The sequence below is a fragment of the Oxyura jamaicensis genome, chromosome 3 (genome assembly GCF_011077185.1).
Source record: "Oxyura jamaicensis isolate SHBP4307 breed ruddy duck chromosome 3, BPBGC_Ojam_1.0, whole genome shotgun sequence".
NCBI classification, from domain to species: Eukaryota; Metazoa; Chordata; class Aves; order Anseriformes; family Anatidae; genus Oxyura; species Oxyura jamaicensis.
Genome location: NC_048895.1, coordinates 87,929,410 through 87,953,544, shown reverse-complemented (window position 1 = coordinate 87,953,544; position 24,135 = coordinate 87,929,410). Strand labels below are relative to the sequence as shown.

Genomic DNA, 24,135 nt, shown 5'->3' with positions numbered 1-24,135 from the left:
TCAGTCCCCACTGATGTGAGACCTCAACTCCCAGGTGAATGTGGCTCTGCCTGTTCCTGGTGCTAGCTTTGCCTCTTCTCCTCTTCTCTCACTTCCGAGGATGCAGTTTCACGATACTCTCAAGTCAGCAGAACCGAGAGCTATAACTCACAGAGTTGGACGGCACATAGGGAGCGGACCTTGGCCATGTGTCTCCATTACTTCTTTTCTATCAGAATGCAGTGGCAGAATCCCTTCTGCTGATGGTGTGTGGTTCTGTCAGATTACACGTAACGTGAAACCATGCCCTCCCTGCCCTTCACCTGCAGCATGTGACAAGGGCTGATGCAAGGTGAACGTGCCATTATTTAGGGGAATTGCCATTTAATGAGTTGTCCTTTGTAGTTATTTTGTCCAAGAGACCTAAATCCATGATGCATATGAAAGCACTGTAACCAAAAAAAAAATGTTTTTACTGTTTTCTAGTTTCTGTAGGAAGCCTGAACAATAATGAAGGTTATAGAGGGGGAGTGTTTGCTGTACACAGACTCGAGCAGTGATTTTCTGTCAGTGGTCTGTAGACTCCAAATCTATGAAGTGCCAACTTTGCAGATGTCTTTTTCTTTTGTGGACTCCTTTGAAGTCAGTGATTAAAAAGAATCAAAATGTTTTTTAAAAATGTTTCACTCTCCCATTTACACAACTTACCAGACTGTGTTCTGGAAGAGGTTAATGTTGTTGAGGCTACTTGTTGAGGAGTGATAAGAAACTGTCGATATTTCTGTTGACTTAGTTCTTCCAAATTCCGTCTTCCTTTATGTGTTGTTTCACAGGGTAGTGGCCATCATCATATTTCCTGTGTGATAACCCTTTGATATTAATTATTGCTAAATACTTCCTCAGTAACTTCTTAAAACTATTCATTTTCTCATTTCTTCAAAATGTCTTTTGACCTTTCTTGGCAACGGATTCCCCAACCATATATCACACTCTTGTGAACTCTTCATGATGAAAGCAGAAGTATCACCCTGAGCAGGAAATGTAAGGTTCAGGTGATACTTGGAACTAGCCTGGCCAGAGCAGTATGCAAAGATCTGGAAGGAAAGGAGGATCCACCACTGTTCTTGATTAATTCAGTGGAGTGATACATATTAGTTAACCTCTTTACCTCATCGGTAGTTAATTCTGAATTCTTAGTGTGGTTAAACCTTGTAAAACACCTCAAATGGTGAATGAAACAAGACAGATTTCAGGGTTTTTATTAAAATTTCTGATGCCTAGAGCATTTCACTCCAATTTGGAACAACTTAGATTCTTCAATCTACAAATTGTATTAAAAGTAAATTACATTGAAAAATATTGATAAAGCTTTTCTAAGAAACAAAGTGCTTCCCTTCAAACTCCAGGAGTTGCTGACTGAAATGGAAAACCACAGATATTGTTGGTGTTAGGGTTTTAATTGTGGTCATGGAACTGATAGTAACGGTAAATTCACTTATTAGCTGCTCTGGTGTTGCCAGATGCTAGGCCAATAATATTAATACTTGTTTCTCTTTTCAGGTGCAGATCTTGCCTTTCCTGCTTCAATCCATGACAATATAGTTTGCAGTAAAACATTTCAGATTCTTTACAAAAATGAGGAAGTTTCTGTGAACGATGTGATGATTTTCAAAATAAAAATGTTGTTAGATGAGAGGAAGGTAATCTGTCAACCAATTTAACTATATTCAGATACTTAAATCTTTGTTATGTACAATTTGGATTAGTATACATAAGAGACATGGAAAGATTTCACAATTCCACAATTTCTTTTTAGATTGAGGAATCTCTTAATGAAATGAATTTTCTGCTAACATTAGATCTACACTTCACGGATACAGACTATTCGTAAGTTTAAATATAGAAGATTTTATTAAAGCAACAGCATATGTTAACTTTTTAAACTAATTAAATCTGTGCTATACATAGATGTACTGTGCTCATATTAGACGTATATGAGAGTAAGAAAGAAATCCAACACTAAAGTCTGTTAAGATTTCATAACTGGTTTGACTCATTCTGATTTTTTTTCTCTCTTCTGGGGCAGATATTATTGCGTTTCAAAGTATAGACTAATGCTGTATTGTTATCTGCATCAGTTATTAATAACTCGCTTGCAAGTTGCACCTTGAATGTGGTCACTGTAGTTGTTTGCGTTTGTTTTTTTCTTCTTAGACCAGATGACCTGAGCACACTACAGCCAATTAGTAGCCGAACTTTAAAGTTGCACTTTAACTTACACCGGGGCCTTCACCATTACGTCAATGTTATGTTTGATTACTTCCACCTTTCTGTCATATCGGTTGTAGTCCATGCTTCTTTGGTTGCTCTGCATCAGCCCCTGATAAGGTAATCTCTTGTTAATAAAATACAAATAAAGTATTGTGTGTCCAAATGGAAATGTTATGAGAACAGAATACTTGGGAAGAAGTTAAGTCAGTGTAGTTTCCCTTATGATTTTGTAATCCAAGGTTCAGAGGGAGGAGAAGCTTCTTACTTTCTAAGTTACCTCAAACAAAATTTTGAGTTTGTTTTTATTAGAAATAAGAGTATGTAATGTAGTAGAGAGAGAATACCCACAACCAGAGAAGAGAGAAGGAATGTATAAACGTTGGTATTTATACATGTATATTTGTATGTGTAAATATTTATTCATGTTTTTAATCAGTAAGATCTGCTGCTGACTGTAGTTAGTGACTGAAGTAGGTGCTGTTAATAGAATATCCTGAGTTGGAAGCCACCCACAAGGACCATGGAGTCCAATACAAATTGAGCATCTTCTCAATTTTCAGTTGCTACCGTAATGGCAATGATTTCTGCAAACGATACATTTATCTTTCATAAAGTAAATGAAACCAGGGGATTTTGTTTTCTCTTCAAATAAAGTTTTGGCTAATTTTAGTAAAGCTTTCTTCTTTCATTAACTTGTGTCATCCTTTGCAATCGCTGTTTATCTCGCTTACTGGTTCATTTGTGCTTTTTGCAGTTTCCCTCGCCCAGTGAAGAATACGTGGTTGAACAGAAATGCACCAGCACAAAACAGGGACTCTGTGATTCCTTCTCTTGAAAGCGTGGTCTTTGGCAATAACTACACAAAGCAGTTATCAGCAGATGTAAGAATACTTCAGTTGAACATTTCATTTGTATTTTGTTGGGTGGTGTGAATTTTATCTTTTCTGCTGTATTGTTTGACAAAAAACGAACTTTGTTAGAGTTACTTTGCTGTGCCAGGAATATAATATAATGTAGGAAATAATAATATGGGAATCTTATATAAGATAAATATGGGAAAAGAAAATAATTGTTCCAGAAGGCTATGTTACCTGTTTCAAAACTGTGCAAATGGAAAGCTTACAGTATTCAGCATTTAGCCTTATTCTTTTAAGATATTGCAATCCGTGGAGAATTGCAAAAAGATGGATGAGGTTCATAAAAACAGGCAATTTACATTGTTAACACATCCTTTATTGAATGAAATTAGTATATGCATAAATCTTTTTTCTTTTTACTTTTTTTTTTTAGGGATGCAGTTTTGTTGTTTCAGAGTCTTTCCTCAGTCATGCCTATAATTTCCACTATACACTTTGTGCCAGTTTGCTGCTTGCTTTCAAAGGGTTACATAGCTATTTCCTTATGATAACAAAGGAGCTTCCCTCTTCTCACCGAATTGAACTAGGTATGTTGAATTTAATAGAATATATTGCTTTCCTTTTGAAGTTTATTAAAAATAACCCATTTCCTAGGCTAAACTGGCTTTGATTTCATACATCTTGTATATCTAAAATCTTTTTATTCAAACTGAGCTGGAATTTAATAACTCAAGAACAAAAAGGAAGCAAGTGTGTTAAAAATCTGTGCATAGAAAAATAGCAGAAACTGAGGGTTTTCTTTGTAGAAACAAAAGTACTGCTACAGTTAAAGTACAGAGTATTTCTATGTCAGTTATCTTAATCTTGATATGGAGGGAAACACCCTATTATATGAATGACTCAACTCTTAGTCTGCCTTGTAAAGACAAAATGCACTTTTTGCCAAATAGAATCTGTTGGCACTATTGTTGTTGTAAAGATAGGCTAAGACTATTGATAATTAAATGTTTCAGGTAGGACCTTAAATTCCCCTAAAACATTCTTACAAAATACATGTAATAGAAAGAAGCTGACAATCAAATTGCATAGTCAGGAGCAGGAGGTATCTTTTAGTCTTCACTGATGTCACAAAAAAAAAAACCACCTTCAGTAGTTGGATCGGACCTTCAGTCATTTCTCTGGGTGACTTAGCTTACCTTAAGGAAATGCAAGCTTGAAAAGAAACACTCAAAATAAATACATTAAAAGAAAACCAGTACTTCCATTTAACATACATTGTATATATTCTGCTCATGGTTTGTTTCCTGTGTTGTTATGGTATTTTGCTTTTTGTTTTAATTCTTCAGTTTCTGCTATAATTATTTTCTTATTTCTGAATCTTTTTTTTTTTTTTTTCATTTATTGCAGTTATTTTGTATATACATTGATTGGGGAAGTTGATATAACAAAAAGAACTAATAATGTAAATACTAACTATGCTATTATTACTTACTCTTTGCTCATGTAAAATAACCAATGCTTATCATTAACACTAATTTCTCTAAAATCTATGAACAGTTAATAATAATAATTTAAAAAGGAACAAAAAGCCATGTTTCTGTGATGTCTATTAAAAAAAATGAAGCGCTCTAGACTTCACAAAGAACAAAACTGTCTCTTGCATTTATTTTTAACTTTTAAAGTAAATGAACAGTTTTTTGGTGGAGATTTTATGTTAAATTTAAATGACCTTTGCAGAAGAGAATCTCAAGTCCCATTTAAATCTCAAATCATCACTTTTTAATTTTCACTTAAATTATAACTTGCCTAATTTTGTTTCTTCTTTTTACTTTGCTGTTGCTCGCTCATATAATTTTTTAAAAAGACAGTGATTTTGCAGAAGCATGTGGAGACAACTGTTGGACTCAGTAACCGTAATTGACCATTTAAGTATTACTGGTTTCAGAAAATAAAAGAATGCTAGCATAATGTATATCATGAGTGATATCTAATCTAGAAATTACACCAAAATTATATGCTTTCATGTACTGATCTAACTGCACTAATTGCTAGGCTAGCAATAAGCTTTTTTACTAACTTTAAGGCAAATAATAAATCAAAGATGAAAAAAGGAGTGTAGTAACTAGTCATGTGTGTGCAATCCCTATAACTAGCAAAGGCCAGCATGCAGGTCCTTTATGAACGCCTTCTCAGAAGAAAATTTCCACGAACCCAGAGAGACGCCTACCTAGGTATGTTTTCAAAGCTGGTGATACAACCCCTCAGATTTTTATTAATAATATAAAACGTTATATTATTTTGTAAACAGGAACACTATTTCACTATTTAGCCATAGTGAGAGTATGTTGAACTCTGAAGTCTGTAGAATTGAACTACTTATTTTTAGGTTGAGCGTAGATAATAAAATAAGAAAAAATTATGCTTTGTTTTAGTGTTGTTCTACTTTAATAAACAAATGATTGAAGACTTCAGTGAGTTGTCACCATTTAAATAAAATAGCTAAAATTATTTTTATTTCTTTATAATTCATTTTATTTAGTTCATTACAGACTTAGTTGTTGTTTTTGTTTGTTTTTAATAGTTAAAGGCTAGTAGTTATTCTTCCTGTGAAATTTTTCAGATTACTTTTGGTATCTCAAGGTTTGATTCTTCCAAACACTACACAAGACGTTCTTAAAGCTTAGAGTGCATTTGTCCACGTCTAAATGGACAGCCTTCTCTTTGGAGAGAGTCACTGTTGGTTTGATGTTGGACAAAGTACAGTGCTGTTTAAGCACAAGGCAGTTTATAATGAGAGAAGAATAAAATGGCAGTTCAGCCTCATAGGGTGACACTAGCTTAATTGTGAATAACTGCATTTTTGTTTAAAAAATTAGTCAAAACTATTAGTCAAAACTATTTAGCTGAGCCAGTAAAATTTCAACAAATGTATGAACAATGCTGCTATAAAATATTTAATTTTGTTTAGTCTTGTATTGTCTGGTGGCTTTTTTATCGTTTATTTTTGGTATTGCAGTTTTTTTTTTGATAGCATTGTAATTTGGGATTTTCAGAAATGACTTCAGATGGCAGCTTTACCTATTGTATCAAACCTACAATCAGTCGCAGTGTGGCAAACAAGATGACTACTTAATATTGTGTCTCAAAAGTGAACCATCTAATTTTTTCACTAATGACAAAATCTGTGTGGCCACAAACACTCCAAGAGATGTATATAATGTGTATATAAAATGTTTTCAAATATTTTCAGAGCAATTATTAAGTGCTTTCTAGTTAACAGGTACAAGTAGTTTATTTCAAAAACCTTTCTAAACCTTTTTTTCTGAGAACTTCATACATTTCTATATTGCATATTTCCTCAGAACTTTGGGTTGTGAGAGTTCATTTGTCATTAAGTTTAAACCTAGACATAAGGTATTGCAATTATTTGAAAATCAGTATATAATCAGCAAATCCAGATGGTACCATTCAAAGACCAGATGACTAAGTAAGCTATTGCTGTTCTACAAGCCTACGTTCATTATCCATATCCTAAACATATTATTGTGGGTTTGGAAGCATGTTTTTTTGGTGTACATTTTAAGTAAAACTGCTTTTTTTCCCCTTAATACTGTTTTCCAAAAAATAACTTAAATATTTGTCAGAAATAATTTTAGGTTTGTAAATTACTCCCTTGTTACTGGTACCTCAGATGTAGAAGGAAATCTTACCGTAGTACAATGTTATTACTTAATTGATTGGATTTGCTTGAGTAGAAAAGGAATGATTAATAAGGAACTGTATCTTACATGAAGGAATAAAGACATTTGAGGTTCTGATCCAATTTAAGCTGCCATAGCATGGAAGATTGAGTTACTCTTGACATTGAGTGACTGAAAGATTAATTAAAGAACAGTTTTATCTGACCAAACTATGACTCATCAGACAAGAATCTATTTTTACTTATGTAGCTTACAAATCAGGTAAATGATATACCTCTAGAAAAACCGTGCTGAATTAACACGTCTGGAAAATCTGAGGTAGAAGATAAATTGTGTTTCTTGGTTTTGAGTGATAATAATTGCTGCTGCAGAGCTGAGCAGTTCTAATAATGTGCAAACTATATAATCTACAATACAGTGCTTGCAAGTGTAACTTTGAATAAAAAAACTGTATCCTTGATGAGGTCTCATGATAAGTCTTCATGATACCTGGCTGCAAACCATTTTTATTGATCATGTTCTGTCCTCAATCTCAGTCATTAGTAAGAAATTATTTTATCATTTACTTAATTTAAAGTTGATTGTGATATTTAATGTGACATCAAGTTTTATTTGATAGTCTCTTTTCTTTTTAATGTTTTTAAATTGTTTTGTGAGATAATAGGTTTTACTATGCAACTTGGAAAGTATGTTTCTCATAGATATATACTCTCATCTTTCCAGAAAACATAGATGTAGAAGTCCGTCTTACAGAATTGTGTGAAGAAGTAAAGGTACTACTTTACATTTGTTGAATAAGTGAAGAAACTATAGAAGTAGAGTATGCTGGTTTTACATGGTACTTGGGAATAAACTGTTTAGGTGATAACATACAGTATTTTTTTTGCCAATGTTTCTTTTGACTGTTCTTTCAAAGAGTAATCACTCAATTGCCTCAAAAACTTACCTACTGATCTGGTGGCTCAGCATGGCAGTAGTAGCCACGGTAACTGTAACAGGTCATAAAATTGAAGGTTATAGAAAGATGGATGACTTGTATTAAAATCATATTTTGAATTTTATGCATTCATTATTTGAATCCCTTCTTTTTGAAGGTATCAAACAACAGTTCCAAGATCAAGGATGCGTAATAAGTTGTACAAAAGCAGATTCTCCAAGGCATGCTCTCATCTAGAAGGACTTGTCTTGATGCTTTCTCCTTCTGTTTCCCATGCATTCTCAAGGAAATACTGTCCAATATAGATTACTTAGATTTGTCTTCTCAACTCTCTTTCATGTGCACCACACAGAATTAGCCTCAGCTGAAGAGCTGATTTCCTTATCACTGACAAATTTAAAGCAGAAGTTTTGAAAACTTTCATGCAGAATGGTCCATGTTTTGTTGCTGAGTGGGCTAGCTACCCAGCTTTTGTAGTAGACTTAACTTTCGTTCATACTTTCAAAAGTAGTAGCGCAATTGCAAGGAAATGTAATACTGATGTTGAAAGGATGCTGTTTGTTTAACTGGAAACAGAGAAGGCCAACACAGTTAGCTTTCTGTGAGCAACTGATAATCTTATTTTACAAACTAGAAAGACTAGGGAACATAAGCCTAACAATTTACAGTTGACTTGTATGGAACTGGATCACAGGATTACAGTACATTGTTAGAAAGAAAAACTTGTTTTGCACTGAATTTGCATGACCTCATCTAGAAAACCTATTCTTTAACTATCAAATAGTATAACATTGATTCCTGAACATGTTTAAAGTATATGTAGGCATATAGTGCCATATAAGCATTATTGTAAGTTGTTAATGTTCCAAAGTGGAAATGTCTTCGTTAAATTTTTAGGACTGTATCAAATGTGGACTAATATACCTAGAATCAATTTTCTGTTTTCTAATTCCGATTGTTTTCAGGCACTATATTTTTGCATGTTAGAAAATCAAACAGTTGCAACTCGTAGTTATGGTTGCCATTAATGGGTTTGTTGCCTCAATTTAAGATAATGAGTCCTAATGCTAAAAGACATCTAGATGATATTTCAAATACTAATAAAACAATTTGGTAGTGTTGTAATATAAGTTAATTCAATTCTAATACTTTGATAAAAAAGTTCTCGTTTGGAAGTTACTTTTAAAATTAAATTTCTTACTAAGATGAAATACACTTTTTTGATTTTTGTCTGTTCATTGTGGTGTAGTAATCATGTAAATCTTTCTTCCATACTTCAGAAAATGGAAAATCCCGATGAACTGGCAGAACTTATAAATATGAATCTTGCTCAGCTTTGCTCACTTCTAATGGCTCTCTGGGGGCAATTTCTGGAGGTCATTACTTTACAAGAGGAGGTCACAGCATTGCTTGCACAAGAACATCACACATTAAGAGTAAGTATTAACTCTGGTGTTATAAAAGGGATGTCCATAGGCTTACTGGAACACGTTATAAGGGAAATGAGACTCCAAATTGTAAGTTTTCTGGTTTTATTAGGGAAAGGTAGTTGGAATCACAAAGGGAGCTGTTGCATTGCATTGGTTAGTTTGTATATAATGTTGTTAGAGCTTATTCTTGGAATATATATAAAGTACATACACATAAAGTACATTGTTTATGTTTATTCACTGACTTTTTGAATAAGAAACGCATTTCAGAAGGCAAATTGCAGTCTGTGGGAGATGTGTTTGTGTAGAATGATGTGTTTTTCTGCAGGAGCAATGTCTAGTGCCCACTCATTTTCCTTCCCTACTGCAGTTAGGCTGCCAGATTACATCATAAAATTAAATGTATTTTTCTTCTGAATTGAGAACTGATAACATTTGTAAGCTTTGAAAGGGTTTTGAAGTGGGAAAGAAGAGACAATCCAGACATGATTTGGCATTCATGTGTGTGTATGTATAAAAATTGATGCATGGTAACTACACATGCAGTAGATCTGGTGATGTGTATATACGGGTGCTGCTTTCTACATGAAAAACCACAGCACATAGTGAAATATTTTCACGTATGAGCTGAACCTTTGCTTTTCAAGTATGAGCTAAACCTTTGCCCTTCTCATAAATCATCTTTTCCTCCCCTCTTTTGTGGTCAAGGATTTGAAGAAACAAAACATTTTTCAGGGAGTAAAATTCATTAAAACAAACAAACAACACCTCCCACCACCCTTGTTCCCCAGTCACACAACTTGATCTTTATCTAGCATCACATCTTTACTGTCTGACATCATATTCCATACATGCATCACATACATATAAGAGGTCATTGTAAGAGTTTATCTGGAGGCTCTTGTTGTAAAACCATTTGCAGAGAGTTCATTTGTAGGTCTCGTTAGTGAGAGTACATGGTATCAGTGCTTTGTAATAGTGACAATCCAAAATAAAGTCATTTTTAACGTTTTAGTTTGCAGAGATTTGATTTGTTCAACCAGCATTTCTATCACTTGCATCAGAAGCCTTCTTGTTTTGGATCTGTAGGAGAAACTGATTACAAGGGATACTTGGATTGTGGTCTGTAAAAGCCTTGAAAAATCACACTGTAGAGTGAGAGAATTGTGGTTGTGCGAATAGTCTGTTCTGGAGAAAAAGTGAGATCTTTCAGAAAGAGTGCAAGACTTATTTGTTAGAGTGACTATGCTAGCAGTAGCAAGGTGTGAACAGTTTACTGGCTATCTATGAATCTTACTTGCCTTAGTGCTTTTCATACAAATTCTGGAATCCTTCAACTGGGGTAGAAGCTATAAAATGAGAATATTATTTCAATTAACCTGCATTTGCATCCAACTGCTGCTAAGGTAGTGTTTGTACAAGTATATGTTGAATAGAGCCAAAAGTATTAATATTTTTATTTTAATTGGACCAATGTTAAATATATGTGTATGCTAGTAATGATAAGTAATTAGCTTCTTAAATGTGATTTTTAAAGTCTCCGATTTATGTCATTTTCTCTAGCTGTCAAATACTTAAGAACTGAATTTTACTGCAGTTCTTTTAGAGAATATAAATCAAAGTATTTTTGAGATGAATTGAGATACTATGTATTAAAAATATTTTTGTGAAAACTGGAAAGCATCGCAGAAGCTGAATAGGATTTCCCTTCCTCCCTTCCTTCTGATTCCTGATTTGTTGGGATCATGCCTCACCAATCCACAGTCCAGTATTACATCTTGATCTCCAACTTGGAGAGGGATGGATTCAAAGGGTGGACCATTCGCTAGTTAAGGAATTGGCTTGAAGGCTGCACCCAGAGAGTGCTGGTCAATGGCTCAATGTCCAGGTGGAGGCCAGTGATGAGTGATGTCCCTCAGGGGTCTGTCTGGGGACTGGTGCTGATTAATATCTTTACCAGTGACAAAGACAGTGGGATCAAATGCACCCTCAGCAAGTTTGCAGATGACACCAAGCTGAGTGGTGCAGTTGATACAACAGAAGGAAGGGATGCCATCCAAAAGGACCTGGACAAGCTTGAGAAGTGAGTCCGTGTGAACCTAATGATGTTCAACAAGTCCAAGTATAGGGTGCTGCACCTGGGCTGGGGAAATCCCAGACAGTTCAGACACGGAGAAGAACTCATTGAGAGCAGCCCTGCAGAGAAGGACTTGGGGGTTCTGGTGGACAAAAAGCCTGACGTGAGCCAGCAGTGCGTGCTCACAGCCCAGAAGGCCAACTGCGTCCTGGGCTGCACCACCAGAGGGATGGGTGACCAGCAGGGGAATGAGGTGATTGTCTCCCTCTGCTCTGCCCTTGTGAGGCCCCACCTGGAGTGCTGTGTCCAGGTCTGGGTCTCCCAGCACAAGAATGATGTGGGGCTGTTAGAGCAGGTCCAGAGGAGGGCCACGAGGATGATCAGACAGCTGGAGCACTGAAGAAAGGCTGAGAGAGCTGGGGATGTTTAGCCTGGAGAAAAGATGGCTCCAGGGAGGCCTCATTGCAGCTTTTCAGTACTTAAAGGGGGCTTACAAAAAAGAGGGGGAGCAACTTTTTGCTCAGTCAGACAATGAGAGGACAAGGCAGAATGGTTTTAAACTAAAAGAGGGGAGATTTAGATCAGATGTTAGGTGGAAATTCTTCACTCAGAGGGTGGTGAGGCCCTGGCACAGGCTGCCCAGAGAAGCTGTGGATGCCCCATCCCTGGAGGTGTTCAAGGCCAGGCTGGATGGGGCTTTGGGCAGCCTGGTCTGGTGGGAGGTGTCCCTGCCCATGGCAGGGGGCTGGAACTGGGTGGCCTTAAGGTCCCTTCCAACCAAAGCCAGTTAGTGATTCTATGTAAAGTGTCACTTGCTTTCATACCTGCATTTTTCCCCTCCAATTGTTTTTATGCTCTCTTCTCCTGTTAGCTGTCACTCCGCATAAATAATTTTGTTTCAAGCATCACATCATATGCAAATTTTGCTTCTTAATAACAGGAAAAGAAAGCATTTTTCTCTAATAAAAGCAGCAGAAATATTCCTTTCTTTAGGTATGAAGCTACATTTGCAGCATAGTGGTGGGGAGCTGAAGAGGGTTGCATAGTCTTCCATGTAGCTTGTTACTGGGTGATACTTTGTCTTGAAAACTTCTGAGTTTTCAGGGTTGAACTCAGAGCTGACCCTTGTTATTACTGAAAATGTTCTTATTTTTTATTAAATATATGTATATAAAGCTTATTATATTTTTGAAAGAAGTGGCCAGTTGCTATTTCTAATTGAGTTCTGCAGTTACTGGATACTACAGTATCTGTCCAAACATCAGTCTGGAAAAGAGATGCAGGACACAGGTAATCTTAAACTTACCTTTTTATTTAGGGCCTGATAACGAAGAGCAAGTAGGCTGTCTCCAAGGCTGCTGTCTGGCACGAATTGAATAATACAGCATTGAGAACGAAATTTTACCTGAGCCAATTTACATAGAACCAGCAATGTGATCATACTTAATTTTACAAGCACTAATTTGCAGATACCACACTGGTGTCCTGTACTCCCAAGATGTGAAGAGCTGGTGCAAACAATTTGCAAATATGTGCAATTAAATATATGTAAGAAAATATACTGCCAGTTGAGCAGGAGTAAGCACTGGGGAACTTCAGTAAACCTTAAAATTAAAATGGGATGGTAAATTTGAGCCATGATATTTTTAAGAGCATTACTGATTTTGGATACTGTTTTTGGGGGCTTATGATAACATCTTGCAATTTGCATGAATAGTCTTGAGACTATAAACCTTTATATAAACTTTGGGAAAACCTGGAATGCTCATGTTTCACTAGAGGCATTATCTGCATGTTATATGATGTAGACTTTCTGGTTATTGAATGTAGGTGGAATTTGAGAGATGACCTACTAATTATAATTACTCTCTTGAGAGAATATCTGTCTTTTCTGAAATAAGATTTTTGCACTATACGAAATGCTGTCCTTTTATTTTAGAAATTGATGTTCTCATCTGGTCTATATTGGATTCTAAATCTTTTCTAAATTTACCTTTTCATCTTGCAGTATTTGTAGACTTTACTCTCCACTGGAAATTTCTCCCTGGGAAAGTTTTATATTAATCTAAGACAAAAGAATGCTTTTAGGGACTCATTCATCTGACTGGTTTAGATGTTTTAAGTAAAATATCCCCTAGAAATGCCTGTCATCTGTATTTGGTCAAATAATTTTCACATTTTCTGTGCATAAGTGCTTTTGCTGGAGTATTGTTAGAAAATAAGGTCATAATGAAATGCAATATCTTACTTGAGTACAAGTAAGTCTCTGTAAAACACTATACCAGATTTTAATTGCTATATAAAAAGCAAGAAAAATTATGATTAGAACATCCATCAACTACAGTAGTCCACTAACAAGGTTTGCAACTACATTGAAAAAAAAAACTGATTAAGATATTTTATATTACACAAAGTTTGCACACACTCTTTGTTTCATAGTGACATCTTCTGGTAGGTCTGAACACGTTATTCCAAAGTGATTTCTTATGGTTTGATTAGTCCTAAAACAAGAGAACTGAGAACCAAGATCTGAGTGCTGCTACTCATCAGTGTGCCAGGGACTCAGTATGTACTCCACAGCAGTTCTTCTATCCAATTTTTCTTCTGCTTACGTTGGGAGGACCATCGAGTACATAATTTGGGGAAGCCTGTAGGGACTAGGAGCAGTGCCTACAGTTTCCTCCTACAAAGCCATTGCAGAGTCAGCTCAAGTTGGTACTGTGTGAGTCACCAGTGCCAGCTGGTGGGCTCTGCTGCTGCAGAGCGTGCTTAACAGTGTCCTAGCAAACGTCTCAGTCCCTCCATAAGGTACACACTGATTAAACATAATAAACTACTGTTGTGAGTTCTTATTTTGTTTTATTTCTTTAATACTGATTTATCTGGGCATTTGGAGCAATTTTGGAGGTTGCTTCCAACTAGTTTTCTACTGTTGCTGTTATAGTTAGTAGGTGCTGTAAGAGATGAGAATCAGATTTTCTTCAAAAGCACTGGAATTAATTAAGCAATTACAAATGGGATTTATTGCAAACAAAAAAGCCTTATTCTTCTGTTTGAGGTATTGGCAGACATGTAAAGATCTGTTCTCCATGTAAGCCCGCTTGTGTTCCATGGTAGATTGTTTGCATCCAGAACCAAAAGCACTTTGCTCCCCTACTGGGAAACAGCTATATGCCCTTTTCTTGGCTCAAATCACAGACATCTAATTGGGAAATACTCCTGTTATCGTTCTATTTTCTGTTATGTGATCAATTAGGATCTGTAATTAATTTTTAGGTTGTTCAGTTTAGAATGATAACCGGTCCAGTCTTAATAATCAGGTGCTCTGATATCTAGTTTTTTAATAACAAAACAATGTTGTACCTTTCTGGGGGAATTGTTATATGTTATAAATACGTTATGTTATAAAATACCATTATAATATTGTATGGTTTATTAACTTCAGGTGTACAATTGTCTTGAATACAGTGCCTATAATTAGCATACATTCTGTTATTTATCAGTCACAGCTGAAATTTTTACAAACCAAAGATTTTTTGCGCAACGTTTTAGTTGTGGGCTAGAGGGTATTCATGAAATGTTTGAAACATACATCTCAAGCACATGTAATGGGTTCCTGCTTCCAAAGGTAATCCTCAAGCCCATTCAGAAATGTCCATCAAACAGTTATTTCCTTTCCTCTCACTGAAATTTCTAATAGTTTTTTGTGTGTTATTATTTCAGGTGGGTCTGGTTTAGATGATTCATTTCTTGGTAATCAAGTTTTCAGCAGGCAATTGAGTCTAATATAATTCCCCTCAGTCATCTAGTACACGAGTTAAAATTCTCATTTCACTTTCAAGTCTCGTCTATGGCATGTTCTTCCCCCTTTGCCCAGACTGACCATTAAAAAAGCAAACCACCACTACCAAAAACTATACTTATAATTAAGTTCTTATTATATAATTCAATTCAATTTAATGGCATTGCAGTGTAGTAATCCTGGTGAATTTTCAGAACTTGTGTGTAATACACAATTAGCTCTAACATTATTTGGATCTTGCAGGTACGCAGATTTGCAGAAGCATTCTTTTGTCTTGAGCATCCTAGGCAAGCTGCCCTTGCCTATCAAGAACTACAGTGAGTAGCCTTTTGAAGTGCATAACATGTAGCACGTAGTTATTCTGTAGTTAACATTGTGTAGAAGTACTGTCTTGTAAAAATACTTATACGAGTTCAAGAGAAACTTAATGTTCTTAAATAGAGATTTGAACTTTTTTAGTGAAGAACATACAAGGTAAGACAGTGCAATTCAAATGAGTAATGGAATAATTTTTCTGTTAAGTAAGTGATTAGTGGAAAAGCTTCTGCTAAAGGGAATTATACTACAGCTGATTTCTGTTAATATAAAAATAAATAGTTCAATTTTTTCAAGTAGAACTACTTCATTTTTTTCAGTGCTCAGAGTCATCTACAGATGTGTGCAGCTATCAAAAACACTTCCTTCTGCAGTTCTCTTCCACCCCTCCCTATTGAATGCAGCGAACTAGATGGAGATATGAACTCCTTGCCCATAATCTTTGAAGATCGGTATTTAGATTCAATTACTGAAGGTAAACACACCTCACAGTGCAGTTTTCTTTTTAAAAAAAAGAGCAAAAATGATGTAAAACCCAAGTATTTTTCATGTTGTTTCTTGCTGGATTTGAAGGAGTATGTTTGTTTGTAAGGAAATGTTTTTCTAGTTTAAGTTTTGAGGATGTGTAAAATTCTATAATTACCAGTGTTTTATAGCTTCAGCTACTTCCATAATCTTGTTGTAAACAATCATTTTTTTTCTCACTTTTTTTGGTAAAAGATCTGGATGTACCCTGGTTGGTAGTTCAGAATCTTCCAAGGTCAGAGTCCAATAAACTGGATAAATTTGAAGCTGAAGAAGGTTTTGTAGCTGGATTTACTAGCCCGGAACTGAAAATAAGACCTGCAGGTGCTTCCAACCTTTGGCATTCAGAAAGTGATAAGATGCTAACAAAGTCTTTGAAAGGGAAAAATGAAGATGCAAATAAACCTAAAGTTAAGGTTACTAAGCTCATGAAAACAATGAAACCTGAAAACACAAAAAAAGTCATGAAACAGAACTCTAAGGACTCTGTGGTCTTAGTAGGCTACAAATGTTTGAAAAGTGCAGCACTGGAAGATGCCTCTAAAAGCTCAGAAGGCAGGCCTTCATACAATGATAGTGAAGGGCTGGACCCTACGTTAAGTGGATTTCCTTGTGATACAAAGACCTGCACCAGGCAAATAAGTCAAAAAGAATTAAAAGATTTTACATGTGTGTCATCTGGAACTGAGGAAAAGACTGCCAAGACTGAAGGTATTCAATCAAGTCAGGGTAGCCCCGTGCACTGTGAAAACACGGCTCTTTTTGGTAGACTTACCATCTCCCAGGCAGGTCCTGGAACTATACAATTAGATAGTGCTCTGCAACCCAGAGGTACACTTGAAGAAGGTCAACCAGATTCCTCGGGAGTCAGGACGATTGAGGTCAAACCAAGTAATAAGAATCCCTATGAAGGGGAGAAAGTAACTGTTCATATTGGATCGTGGTCTGAGTTTCCGCAAGATGGAGTACAAGGAGAGAATTTGCAGACTCCCAATGTTCAGGCTTCAGAATCTGGAAATAAACTGCATTCAGTAGAATCAGCGATTGAAAAGGAAGACGTCGATGAAAAAAACTTCCGACACACCAGTGATGTCTTGACAAAAATGAAAAATAATCAGCCTAATTTATCTACAAAAGAAAGTCAACTTTCTGTAAGTGGAGACATGACTAAATTACCAGATGTTAGTGTGACATATGCCTCTTCTAGGTTTTCAGATTCTGGTATAGAAAGTGAACCAAGTTCTTTTGCAACTCTTCCCAACCCTGATCAGGTTTTTGAAAATGTTCAAGGGCAAAGTGTATACAACACCGAGAGATTATTTCCTCAGCTTTTGCTAAAACCAGACTATGCTATAAAAAATGCAACGGAAAGCCATTGTACTGAGAGTACCAGCGCTGTAAGTGAAATACAATCATCCCTGACATCCATAAATTCTTTGCCTTCAGATGATGATGAACTCTCACCTGATGAAAATTCAAAGATAACTGTTGTACCTGAATGCCAGCTAAGTGACAGTAAAACTGTATTGGATCTTGGAGTGGTTGACTTGCCAAAATGCGATGACATTAAAAAATCAAATACCAGTTTTCAGCAACAGTGTGTTCTGTTTTCAGGGCATACAGGTAACGAAACTCTGTCTACACATTCCTCTCTCTCAGGAACAAAAGATCTTTTAGGTTTAGTTGTTTCAGATGAAGTTACATCTACTGATTTGAAAAGCAACAGCCCACAGACAGACCTTGGCACAACTTGTAAGGGCTCTCAGGACCTTGAAAGGCATCATAACACTACCGAAGAAACAGTTAAATTGCATTTAGAAATCTCTTGCATGAGTGAGCCATCTGTTGTTTCAGGTTCTTCATCTGTAAGTGCAGGGTATGAGGTTGAAAAAACAAATGAAGGAAAACATAATGAGCCTTTAGAACTAAGGGAAACAGTGGAAGAATTGTCAGCAGCTAAAAGTGAAACTGGTACAGATAATCCTTCTCCCACCAGTAGTACTGATATTGTAAAGCAAGGGCTTGTAGAAAACTATTTTGGCTCTCGAAGCAGCACAGATATTTCAGATATTTGGCCTATGGACAACAGCAATCCTGTTAGCCCTCAAAAAGAAATGTATGAAAAGCAAATTATTTGTTCTTCCCAACAAGATGAGGAAGAAGAGGACGATCAAGAAATGATTGAAAATGGCTATTATGAAGAAACAGACTATGCTATATTAGATGGGGCTTCCAGTGCTGACCAGGATCATGGCTTAGCAGAAGAAAGAGCCCTGAGGTCTGAAAAGATTGATAGTGGGCATCTGCGAGACGGAATGACTGTGCCTCCCGTCTGTACTTCTGGTTGTCTGTCTTTTCCATCTTCTCTGAGAGACTCTCCTTGCAATGTTATCTGTTCTTCAAGGAATAAATCTGATGCAATTACACAGCAGCCAGGCAGCGCATCCTACAGCTCAGCTTCATCTGTTTCCTGGTATGAAAGCTCCCCAAAACCTCAAATGCTAGCGTAAGTTACTGTTTTAAAACAAAGTTTATTTGCTTTTAGAAATGATGTTAATGTAGTATAAAGAGGGGAAAAGAAATGTGGTTATGCTCAAGTGCCCCCAAGACAGTGTCTTGTGGATTCTGTATATTTAAGTAACGTCACATTTTAGATGTTAATATGGAAAATGTGTTAGCACATAATTCCTTGTGTGATTTACATTGCAATTTTATGTGGTTTCACAAACTTCAAGCAAAATGTATGTATCTTGTTTCTTTAATATATTCCTTTCTTAAAAATAAGCATTCAACCAAAAAGTGATGTTGTAGTGGCTACTGAGCATAAAAATGTTGTTTAATGAAATGAAAGCTGTTAAAATAGCATGTACAGAAAAATATGCTTCAAGTTTAAAAACATAAAAGCAAAAAGTATCTGTAACTTACTGTCCATTCCATTTGTTGTGAAGCTATTTTGCAATACTGGCCAAGATTGCAGCCTTATTTTTTAATCTTAACTTCAAATATCCAAAATATAACACCTCTAAATCACACTACAGTTTGGGTACCAGGAGGGTCAAATTTCGAGGAACATTGGGGATCCCAGATGCAAAAACGGGAGTTTAATAATCCCTGCTGCTAACAGAACATGGGAAGCAGCAGCTTAATGTGTTGTGTTGTATTGGAAGCAAAATGTTGCTATCAGAATGAAGAAGGCTTGGAAGAGAAGTAGGAACAAGGAGAAGAATCAGCAGACAAAAGAGATAAAGACCAGATAGTTTGTGGTAAGCTGTTGAGAACAGGAGGAAGGATCTAGTGATTGTGGAGGAAACAAGATTGCAAGTGAGAAGACAGAAATGTAGCTTTGAGATAACGGGGACTGGCATGGACTAGGTTGAAAAGCAGAGACTCTTTATGGCATTCTGTAACAATGAAAGAAAGAGGGCACTCAGAGTAAAATGGAGGACTTGGCCTTGGGGAAAGCAGTCACTTGGAGACCAAACTTGAGTACATCTCATTCATTAAACATTCCTGTGGTTACAAACTAAGTAAACTCTGCTGCAGAGAGATAAGACCAGCTCTCTGCAGTGGTCTCTGTTTAGACTGACTTTATTGAGGTTCGCTCTTACTAGTTAGTAAGGAATGAGCTAAAGAAAAAGCTGGGGAACCAGAGAACAAAAAGCAGAGTGAGAGGAAAACAAGGAGCGGGCAGAAGAAGACAGGCTGTAGGTTGACACCGAGGGGTCCTGTGAAAAAAGACAAATTGAGGAGAGAAAGAAGCATAAAGCGTTTGGCATGAAGCAAGGCTGTTTGAAGTGTTGCAGGGAAAACTGATACACGACTTTGTAGGAAGGTCATACACAAAGAAACTACAGAAAGGAAGAAGCAGGAGGAACTCCTGTCACGTGGGCAGCTTATAGAAGCTATAGTGTAAGCCCTCTCCTAATAGGTAAGAGATCAGAGGTCTGGATCTAGTTTCTTCTGAAGCAAATAACAATTATTCAGCATATTAAAGGAACTTTGTAGTGAGCCAACTCAGCACTAACTCTGCTAACCTATGAAATAGGTTTTAAATTTGGCAAGAATTGTCAGAAGTCACTGGAAATTGTTATCTTGACTTTGCAGGAATTAGAACCAGATCTGATGTTGTTATTGCAGTTAAACAAAGCTGACACTCAAGAATGGAACTAAGCCAGAATCTTCTATGGTTTCAGAAATATTTTATAGTTAGCAGAAATATTCAAAGGATAGAAGAGTTGATCTTGGGGTACAGACTTTGTTACAGAGGAAAGGGGACTTTAGGAAGCTGAAATGAAAAAGTATTTTGAGGAACTGGGTTATTTTGTGAAAATAGTAATTTGATAAATATCTTTTCTGCATATCGATTACATAGAAGACAAAAGTAAAATGTCAATAGAAAACTGTATCCTAGGATACCCTAAATTTGTCTGGCCATAGTAAATGTTATTTTATCATAAATATTGTTTCATTCCAGTTTCCTTCAGGCTAAAGAAGAATTGAAGCAACTTAAACTTCCTGGATTCATGTACAGTGATGTTTTTAAACTGGCTTCTTCAATACCTTACTTCAGTATGGAGGAGGATGACTGTTCAGGAGAAGGAATACATCTTATAGTCTGTGTCCATGGCCTAGATGGTATGCTGGGAAATACGATACTGAATGAGATGGCAGTTCAGATTACCAGTCAGGTTTAACTTTTGTTACTTGAACTGTGAACTGAACACTTCTGGAATAGGTTCACCTAAGGGAGATGGGAATCTGACATTGTATTGCTATGTTTAACAATGTGTTCTAGAAATTGATTTAAATTTAGAATTTTATGTAAGATTTGTCTTGAGTAAAACTTCCACGTGCATAAACGCAATGTATGGCATAGTTCACATTAGTTATATCTTCCAGTTTTTATGTCATCTAGGTGTTTGTCCATACTGTGATAATAGAAGAGAGATAGTAACAAAACAGCTTTATTTAGAATTTGTAGTGTTACATTGTCAAGGAAAATAACGTGTGTGTATTGTTATGTAAAAAAAAAAAAAAACGTTTGTGTAAAATGCAGGCAAGTGTTTATTAGGTTTTAAAAGGTTAGATCACAGAACCACAGAATGGTTGAGGTCCAATTCTCCTGTTCAGAGCAAGGTGGTGTACAGAAGGTTGCCCAGGACCATGTCCAGTGGGTGTTTTGAGTATCTTCAAGGACAGAGACTCTACTGTAGTAGAAATGAGAAAATACCTTGCTAAATGAAAGGAGATAGGAGAACTTAAATAGAGTAGAATAGAACAGTATAGAGTAGTTCAGCTGGATGGGACCTACATTGATCATTGAGTCTAACTGCCTGAATGCTTAAGGGCTAACCAAATGTTAAAGTGTGTTGAGGCCATTGTCCAAATGCCTCTTGAACTCATGACAGGCATGGGGCAACCACCTCACTAGGAAGCCTGCTCCAGTGTTTGACCACCCTCATGGTGAAGAATTTTTTCGTAATATGCAGTCTGAGCATCCCCTGATGCAGCTTTGTGTCATTCCTGGGCATCCTCTCATAGGCTACCAGTGAGAAGAGACTGGCTCCTCTCTTGTCACTTCCCCTCAGGAAGTTGCAGACAGCAGTGAGGTTGCCTCTGAATCTCCTTTTTTTTTCCAGACTAGACAAACTTACTGTCCTTAGTCTGTCCTCACAGGACACGCCTTCTGGCCCTTCTACCAGCTTTGTTGCCCTCCTCTGGGCACATTCAAATTTGAATATATTCACCTGCTGTTAGTTCAAAATATATGTGCCTGCTAAGAAATGGCATCTCCTGTAGTTGGGTTATTTCACATCTTTCTGCCATTAATCTTTTTGTCTCATTTTGAGAAGCTTCTTAAAATAACAATGCAGTAAGACTCAATATATAGAATATTGGCCTGGACTCAAGTTGCACAGCTGTCTTGTTCATTTTTCAAATTCATAAGTTAGAAAAAAAATAAAATAACAAAATAGGTTTTCTTTCCTCCTCTGAGCAGAAGGTATCCATTATTAAGCACTTCTGAAACTGAAGTCAGAAACGTTCCTTCTTACTAGTGTAGATGCTTGTGTGCTATTGTGTGCCTAGAGTTAACCCAAAAGGTAATGTGGCCATAAAAATTGTTGTTGTAAGAACATGTATTCAGAGCCTTAGAATAATCCATAGAGTTAAAATTTTCTTGCAAAATAGAGAGTACATAAAGGTTCTTTCCTATTAATGAGATTTATTTTTTTCTCTAAGGCAGAAAGGGTACCCTTTCTTCAAAAGTATGCATGATCACTGATACAGAGGAATCTTCAGGAGTCTTGTAAACTAGCTTTAGTTGTCTCATATACCAGTCTAAACATATCTTTATCTACTGATGGTCCATTTTGCCTTTTTACTGTATGAAAAACTTCACAACTTGCCATTATTCCTTGCTGCTTCACCGAATCCTTTAAGCTAGCTCTGAGTTCTTTAATTGACTTTTATTAAAGTTAATTAGGTTTTCAAGAATTTAATGTTCACGGTGCTATGTATCTGTTGGATGCTATAAAAAAAATGAAACGCCTTCCTAAATCCTTGCTTTTTTAAAACAGTGTCTGCAATTGAATGTCATTTTCATTTTGGCACTGCATTTGACATTGCAGTTTATTTTCCGGAGTCTCACTGAATTTTAATTAGGTCTGAGAATATCATTAACTGTGTTTAAATATAAACTTGTGCCATAGGTTCATTTCAGTACTCTGAATGCTTTTATTGCAAATTCACTTTGCAGTATATAACTCTTGATTGTTTTTCCTTTTAAGGTAACAGCGCAGATCTAAGATTAGTGAAGACTTACATTGAGCTAGGGCTGCCTGGAGGGAGAATAGATTTTCTTATGTCCGAAAGGAATCAGGTATTTACTAACAAAAGAATTTTAGTAAAGCAATAAGCACTGTATGTTTTCAGACTTGTTTATTTAATAGTACTATTTATGCAGTTTACCACATTCTATATGTTTTTATCGTATTCCAGCAGAACCTGTGATTTGTTCTGTGGCTTGCATTAAAGTAGTTACAAAACCTAGTATGACACTGAAGGAAAATATGTAAGGGGAAGTATTTGGTGTTGCCATTTTAATGTGTATACTGATATCTCCTAAATTCTCAGCATTATCAGTTGGGATTGTTTATAAAATACTTTTTTATATTAATGGTAAAATCACTAATAGTAGAAGCTTGTGTGGCAAGAAGGGAGATGTGTTATTTTGCAGGATGTAATCTTTTGTCAGGGTATTGCAAGATCTGCATCATGAGACTGAATCCATATCAAATGACCTCTGTCTTCATCTTTTGTGAACTTTATTATTTTCAGATGAAGTAAACTTTGAAAAGCACAGAAGACTAATTTTTACATGTTTGTTTTTTTGTGTTACATATTGTATTAAACATACTTCAGGGAAGTATTAGAACAGTCTCTTCAGTGGTTCAGAGGAGAGGTTCATTTAGTGCAGTGGTGTGTTTCCGGAGATAGCTGCTCAGATGCTTTGAGAACAGGCTGGGCAGGCACTGAGCCGTGCTTTCTCTTCTGTAGCCCTATAGTTTTTGGCAGTCAGCAGTTCTGAAACTTTGGGATTTGGGAATTCCGTTGAGACCACTGAGCCTAACAGCTACTGATGGACATCTCTGCTTAATGTTGGCTGATTTGTTTTTGAATGTTTTTACTTACAGTTTACACAGCATACAGTTGAGATTAATTCCTTGGTTCATATACATGAATAATTCAGTTGCAAACAAAGAAATTTAAACCAATCCTACATCTTGTTTGGGGAAAAAAAGTATCAATAATTATTCCCCATTTGCTGCTTCAGTTAATCAAGTATTTCCTAAACAAGTATAATTTCTCCCTCCTAAGGAGGCAACTGAAGAGACCTACTTCATTTAGTATTTCTCAGGAACACATGTGGAACAGTTCCTGAATGATATTCTTCTCTGCCCATTTTCAAACTTCTTGTTATTTAAAATAGGTTGGTCAGAACTTGACAGGGCAGTGAAGATGTTTGTGCACTATGAAATTATAAAATGGTATATCGGTATTTTCTGTTCCTTCCTGACTTTTCTATTGTAGATTATTATATAGAACACAGATACACAGATTACTGATTACATGTGTATTTAGGGCTGTTTTTCACTGTGTAACGATGTTTTGCATTTCTTGCCATTTTCAGTACTATAAGATTCTTCTGAAATTCTGGTCATTTCTAGATTTGATTATCCT

The 24,135-nt window shown here is 36.1% G+C and overlaps 1 protein-coding gene across 4 annotated transcripts in view; it reads left to right on the top strand.

Annotated features, from left to right (window-relative positions):
* Positions 1 to 24,135, top strand: part of FAM135A (family with sequence similarity 135 member A) — an 82,565-nt gene that overhangs the window by 39,965 nt on the left and 18,465 nt on the right. For 3 of the 4 annotated variants that reach the window (XM_035321057.1, XM_035321056.1, XM_035321060.1), the window contains 13 exons: positions 1,540 to 1,679; positions 1,796 to 1,866; positions 2,194 to 2,367; positions 3,005 to 3,131; positions 3,541 to 3,694; positions 5,261 to 5,338; positions 7,532 to 7,581; positions 9,026 to 9,181; positions 15,298 to 15,371; positions 15,690 to 15,844; positions 16,090 to 18,400; positions 20,369 to 20,529; positions 22,683 to 22,774. In XM_035321057.1, the coding sequence (XP_035176948.1) occupies positions 1,540 to 1,679; positions 1,796 to 1,866; positions 2,194 to 2,367; positions 3,005 to 3,131; positions 3,541 to 3,694; positions 5,261 to 5,338; positions 7,532 to 7,581; positions 9,026 to 9,181; positions 15,298 to 15,371; positions 15,690 to 15,844; positions 16,090 to 18,400; positions 20,369 to 20,529; positions 22,683 to 22,774 (3,743 nt within the window). The remainder of the gene's footprint in view (positions 1 to 1,539; positions 1,680 to 1,795; positions 1,867 to 2,193; positions 2,368 to 3,004; positions 3,132 to 3,540; positions 3,695 to 5,260; positions 5,339 to 7,531; positions 7,582 to 9,025; positions 9,182 to 15,297; positions 15,372 to 15,689; positions 15,845 to 16,089; positions 18,401 to 20,368; positions 20,530 to 22,682; positions 22,775 to 24,135) is intronic. The other variant, XM_035321059.1, reaches the window with a different exon arrangement.